Here is a 6,967-nt window from a genome sequence, read left to right on the forward strand (position 1 = left end):
AATTTGTGGTTGTACAGTATTCAACCATTTCATCTGTCATGCCATCAATATTTTTGCAATATCACTATTGTTAAAATGGAGTATTGCTTCAGATTTTTGGCCATTCCGCCCGCCCCTTCCAATTTGCTGAACATAATCAATAAGATTGCGAGGTGGCTTTGCATGTATTATTCTCGTAATTGATGGAGAATCAAACCCCATTCCTACACATGAAGTACAAAATACAAGCCTTATCTTAGGCTCTTCCCTTTTAAGTTCATTTGTTATATAATTGATCACATACATATCTTGTGTAGAAAAAATACAACCAAAGAAACTATTTCCAGTGTCGGATTAGCAAAAAGATCCATTGCATATGTTTGTGCTTCTGCCATCCAAGAAATTGGCATGTATATTAGGGTGACAGGATAGCTTCTCTTAGCATGGAACAGATGATTTAATTCTGGTTCAAATACCGAACCTGCACATGCATAAACATCAATATTGGACTGTTTCCTGCATCGATCAAGGAACATATTCGGTTTGTCTGGATTCTCCTTGATAATGTATGGGTCGACCATCCCTAGGAGCTTTGGTATCAAACCCAAGGCATTCACTGTTATTGTTGCACTGAGGGCAATCACTGGACAGCGAAAGAAGGTGGGTAAAGTATGAAGTAGAGCAAAAGCCCGCCGGAAGTCTTTGGCCCTGAAAAAAATTGAATACTAACTTCATTATCATGCCAGTATATGTACCGGTTATAGCATTTCTTTCCTCTAATATTACAATGAAATCAGTCTGTATGAGACCATTTGCAGCCATTTCGCTATATCAATAAATGCTTGCTGAAGTGTAAATTTTCCTACACTCATGAGGCCAAACTCAAAGTAATTAATTTCTTTATTTTGCGTCCACTCAAAATGGAGAAAGTTATGAAGTTAAACAGCTAAAAAAAGGAAAATTGAACATGTGTAATTTGATTTTTTCAAATAAAAATATTATGAAATTTTGAACTTGGAAAAGCTTTGCGCATATGTTCTAAAATTCCACATTTCAATACACTCTGTGTGTTTTTACTAAAAACCCAAGTGGACGGGGATACAAAACAAAGAATTTAATTACGTTGGCCTAACCGACAGCACTACAAAAACTACTCTGTATCTACTTGTTATAAAATTATCAACGATATTCTTTTAAGAAATGTCTTGCCAACATATTTAGTTTCAAAAGAAACATCCTGATGAATTAGAATGTAAGGGAATTTACATGAAGGCCAATGTTAAGGTTAAATGGCTTTAATAATATTTTTGACATGTTCCTTTTTTTTGTAGTGTGATCCCAGGTAGACAAATATAAATTCCTGGCAAATGTCTGACATGCACTCACTCAAACCACACAGTCATGTAACATGGTGACTGTCATGCTGAAATTTTCATTCAATGAGAAATATGTGACATAAAAATAAAATAAACATTTCAATACAATTGAATTATAGTTTATGTTTATATGTCAAGCCCAGTCAAAATTTTGTCTGACAATCTGGGCAATATTTTGCCAAAAAAGAGGCAAGAGATTTGCAGGTAATGAGCCCTTGAAACTTACTTACCATAGTTCCACAGTATGGCACTCATCAATTACAACAGCCTGAACGTTCTGTTGGAACTGAACATTATCCAATAAGGAATGTCCTCTCTTTGTATTCAGGATTGCTTCCGGGTGACAAAATACTATATCAAAATTTCCTTTTATGATGTCATCAAGTTCCACATCAGTTGTCAATTGAAATTGGTAGTCATCGTCTTCACTAGTCAGTACTCCAGCAGCCATGTTGCATCCAATATCCAATTTACAAGCCTTAATATGAAGCTGTGCAAGTCTTTTTATTTGATCTATATGGATTACATTCAAAGGGCTCACAACAAGCACAGAAGCAGTGCTTTTGTTGAATTTTCGTCTCAATATTTCAGGGAGTACCTAAAGACAAAATGAGGAAAAACAACTCTACAGCAAAATATGAAATATGAAACACTGAAATGAACTATTTATAAACAGTCTATTGATAAATATTTGATGTGATTTAGTACATATCAAACCCTGATAAGATACAGTTGTCAATATCATGGTGCACATTATTATTATTATTATTATTATTATTATTATTGGTATTGCTGGTGTCAGCCAGTTTACATCAATGGTTAGGCCTAAATATAGGATATATATATATTTATAGGACTATATAGTATGGATTTAGGAATAAGACATGATTATAACTCCATGGTAAAAGTAACAAACACGAAATAAAAAATATAGCCTGCATTTTTTTGCATTTGTAACTGCAATAAAGTATCGACTATAACCTTGTCACAACTAAAACAACTATGAAAACAGCAGCACTGCACATAGACAGTTACCAAGCCTCTACTATAATAGTCAGTCATACAGAACCCATGGAGTCATCATTGATACGATTTGTTCGACAGGCCTAGATTCTGTCAAATTATTGATTAATAATTTAGTGTATTTACAACCGAGTCTTCGCCTCCCACCACACAGCTTATGCAGACAATGATCCAAGAGCATATCGAGGATATATCATACGGATCTATACCTACTTGGTATATGAGACTTTTTCCATATCCAGTCGGCAAAACTGCCACCAGATCGGTATATCGGGTTACAATGTGTTCCAGGCATTCCCTCTGTTTGTCTTTGAGCTTAATTCCTGGGAACAACTCACCAACAACCTCATCAATATCAACCATCGTCAACACGTTTCCTGATACAGAGCATGAACTTCACAGCAAATGACTAACTCGTTCAATGAAAGATGACTTTGACGCAAGACCACTGATACATAGACAGAAATACTGACGGCAATACTCAAAATTTCACTCGCATTGTTTTTTTTTAATAACGATAACCAACTTGAAAGGTATAGATGGTTTTCATACCAAAATTTCGAATTCTAAGACAGAACTTTACCCAATATCATGAAAAATGCTGGTTGTAGACGATACAAAGTTTGGAACGGCAGTCACTTCCGTAAACATCACCATGGTACCCAGAGCGCCCTCGTTCGAAAGTAGTGCGAATGACCTCGGGGTCACATGAATATTAATCTGCCTGTGCTAGAGATACTTATTAGCGTACGCGCGATAAGAACTCTGGTTCCGAGAGTGTAGCCACAGGTGTCCTGTTTACGTGGTAAATTGATTCACCACATACTGATCCGCAAACCGGAAGTCAGCTCGAAAACCGACACTGTAACGAACTCGCTCAAAATACAAAGTCCATCCTCAATGCAAAAATGTTCATCGATTTGAAAACTAATTACTATAAGTTTATAGCAAAACAAGAACTGGAAAAATATGATTACCATTGGAACTACTTTTACATAGTGTAATTATTCGGGAAGAAACAAGGCTTTGACCTGTTCTGACCTTCGGGCAAATCCCCTGTATCGCATGCTGGTGATGTATTTTCTTAACTTGTGACCCCTCCTGCACTCGAAGTTATTTATCAAGGCCGTATATGTGAATACTCAAAAGAAAGAACAATAAATAAACACTGAAAAGAGAAATGGCGTTTCTATTTGAATTTGTAGATAACTGTGCGCGTGCTGGAACGAATTCGAACTGCCGCGCGTTACTGTACATGTGGCAATACCATGGCTACTGTGCGCGACAGGTAAAAAAGTAGTTCATTGACGTTCCAATGACCTCGAGGTCACATGAATATTGCCTGCGCCAGAGATACTTATTAGCGTACGCGCGATAAGAACCCTGGTTCCGAGAGTGGGGTTGTACCGTGATCAAATTGAAATGTTCGATTTTGTTGCGCGCATAAGATAGAACACATCGCACAAGAGAAACTACTTCATGCGCAATATTGCTGGTCAACACTCGTAAACATCAATTTAACGCCGATTCCACACACAATGTTTTCTCTTTCAAACTAGAAAAATGCCCCCCCCCCCCCTCAAAAAAAAATGTATCGTGCACCTCGCGCAATTTAAATTTTCGAAATTTCAATTCGTTTACATATTTGCAGCGATTTATGTAAAAATTGCTTGAAAACGTCATTTCCTTAGGTCTGAAATCCGTAACAAAATGCAATTTAGACATAATTTATCATGTTTTTCTGTGATTTCCACATCGAAATATGGTTGGCCTAAAATGCCACGGATTACGTACGATCTGTGATATTGACTTTGTCTTTCAGCGTAGTAACCTGGAACCAATTAAAGCTGCCATAAGTTCGAGGCATGGTAGCGATAATTCCTTGATTTGAGCGATGCGTGTTTTTTTTCCGTGACCAAAAGTTTGATCACCGCGGCGAAGGATGCGGCTGCACCGTAAGCTTTGCAGCTGGTATCTGCGAAGACGTGTAGTTCATGATCGGCGCTCGTATTTCGGCGAAATAACAGAGGTCGGTCTTGATTTCAGTGCTCACGTTTAAGTCCGATATTATGACTATGTGTTTCCACTGATCTGCGAGGTTGGTTTCTAGCGATTCATCCCAATCCAAATTTCTCTCCCATGTGTCTTGAATAAACTCTTTGCTTTCACTTGAACGGGTGAAAGATATCTGATGGAGTCGAATAAACTGACGGTTACTTGTGTGACTTTGTGCTTGGTGCGTGTGGTGATCAGAGTCATTTAACCAGCGCATTCAGAGAACACCCACGTTTGTGATCGTTTCTAGCATTTTGTCTTTCGCGTGAACTTGTGTATTTCATCATTGTTCGATGACCAGCGGATCCCATCAGAGAGTTTGCGTCAGTGTAGTATTTCGGAGCTTTCATAATACTGTTTACACCCAATAGGACATATACAGTCTGACAAGTTTATCACACTTTGCAGGAACAATACAGTGGTCATTTAATTAATAATATAAGAAAACATTTACAATTAAGTGGCCATAAAAGCTCGTTTGCCCTGTATATCGTGAAATGAGAACGAAATTTTCACCGTCCTTTTATTGTGATTTTCTGACAATAGCAAAATTTACATTACTCATGCATTCACAAAATCGTGATACTCTGTTCAGTTTGCCAAAATTCCTCTTTTATAGCTTTAAAAAGCGAGAGAGTCTGTTACAAAATAGGCAATGAATGTCCATTTTGTGTATTTGAGGTGTACTGTAAATAGCCTGCAAATATCCTTCTTTTCGTCTGTTATCACTGTTTATTTTCATGAATTGTAAAGGGCCAGTTGCCTATAATACCAAATATACATTTAGACACACACACACACACACACACACACACACACACACACACACACACACACACACACACACACACATATATATATATATATATATATATATATATATATTTGATGTTGTCATATCAGTGGTCTATACAAACATTTTGGTTGTAAATGTTGCCAAGTTGTTTTTAACATTCGATACTAATAGCAAGTACTCAGAGGAAGAAATAATTAAATGATACAAAGCACGGTGTGTTCACTGACTAGACAAGTCTCACTTTTCCAGAAGTACTCTCCCATAGGTAGAAATGAATTTAAAAACTTGGCAAATGTTTGACTGTGGCAGGTACAGACTTTTAAGGTGGGTGACTACCTAATACCTAGAATATTGTCATTTTCTAGAAATCACATATGCTGTAGCTTGTAAAATGGCTGTTCCAAATTTACTGTTTCCGTCAGTCTTCTTTGTACGCTTTCACCAAAGACTGCATGTCTGGGATTTTGAACACATTATCTGCGCACTACAGTGTAACACAGTGTAATGATTAACCCCTGGGCTTGGTCAATGAGCATTTGGTGCGAATATGCTATATGCAGTGTTAGAACCTCGGTAACCTTCACACCTTTAATTCAGAACACAAATATGACGAGACTGAAAATTACTACTCACCCGAAACCAGGAAAAAAATAACTATCGTTGCATGTATATGAAAAAGACTTTTTAGCACTGCCATTGTGTTTCATTACATACACGTTTGTGTAGGCCTACGTGCAAAGTACAAGTTGTCGCGCTTGTTCTGGTTGGCTTTGGCTTCTAGCGTCATGGGTGTTTGATACGGATGCATGTCATAACATGGATTATATTTTATCATATGATCATTGTTTTGACATAGATGATCATGTAGATGCACTCATCAGCTTAACAAGAACACTTGAGGCTAGACCTGTCATGTAAAATTTCCCCTGCTGCTATGCGTGGGAATCCGATCTACGCATAAAGCTTGATCTGAACGCTACTTGCCGCCAAGCACTGCCTAGTACGGCTTATTCAAACATTCTAGAAAACACATTTAGAGTAATCTTGCGCCTTATTTGAACTTTGTGCTTTTTAAAAGAGTGCACGTCGAGGTCAGAGTTGAGCAGCATGAACGAAAGTCTAGAAAGTGCGATCAAATGCGGGAAAGACTGACATTGTCAGGAAGGGCGATGCCTGTGTTGGTTTACGAACGACGAGAGACGAGAAGTACTGGTGCTGATCGTGACTATTTCTCAGAATTGCTACTTTAACACCAGCATTGATCAGTGGGTGTAGTGAAGCGCTCACGATGAAAAACAACTTATGCACATCTACTTTGGAATAATTAGCTGCAAAAGTTAAAACGAACATTATGTCGGGTTGACTAATTTCGCCGCTAATGGAAGGACTTAGTCATCTAGATGGGTTGTAGTATCTTAAAATACCAATGACATTATATATAAATTGACCTTTGTTCAACATACATAAATGAAGTGAAACCTCTTCTTGTGTATGATACAGCTATGTGATTTAATAGGAGTGCGCCACCAGCGGCCGAAGATCTTTTCATCTTTATCATTGTGTTGTTATACATTACGGTCTACTGCTCACTTTCTCATGTTTCTTCAGGAATCACTGATTATGTCGTTACTCGTCCTTGTTTTACTCGACTATCTTACAGATGTGTTTTATGAATTCAGCCCCCACCTTTTAGCCGTACTGTTAATCTTTTGCCGGTCGGGATTTCTCGCCTTCACAG

The 6,967-nt window shown here is 37.7% G+C and overlaps 1 protein-coding gene across 1 annotated transcript; it reads right to left on the reverse strand.

Annotated features, from left to right (window-relative positions):
* Positions 1 to 275: 275 nt before the first annotated feature.
* Positions 276 to 2,756, reverse strand: LOC139117690 (bifunctional 3'-5' exonuclease/ATP-dependent helicase WRN-like). The gene is made up of 3 exons (XM_070680936.1): positions 2,592 to 2,756; positions 1,586 to 1,953; positions 276 to 687 (listed from the first exon to the last, which is right to left on the reverse strand). The coding sequence occupies exons 1-3, from the start codon at positions 2,739 to 2,741 to the stop codon at positions 276 to 278; spliced, it is 930 nt and encodes a 309-aa protein (XP_070537037.1). The 5' UTR covers positions 2,742 to 2,756.
* Between the last annotated feature and the right edge of the window lie 4,211 nt (positions 2,757 to 6,967).

The sequence above is a fragment of the Ptychodera flava genome, chromosome 18, assembly GCF_041260155.1.
Source record: "Ptychodera flava strain L36383 chromosome 18, AS_Pfla_20210202, whole genome shotgun sequence".
Classification (NCBI taxonomy): Eukaryota; Metazoa; Hemichordata; class Enteropneusta; family Ptychoderidae; genus Ptychodera; species Ptychodera flava.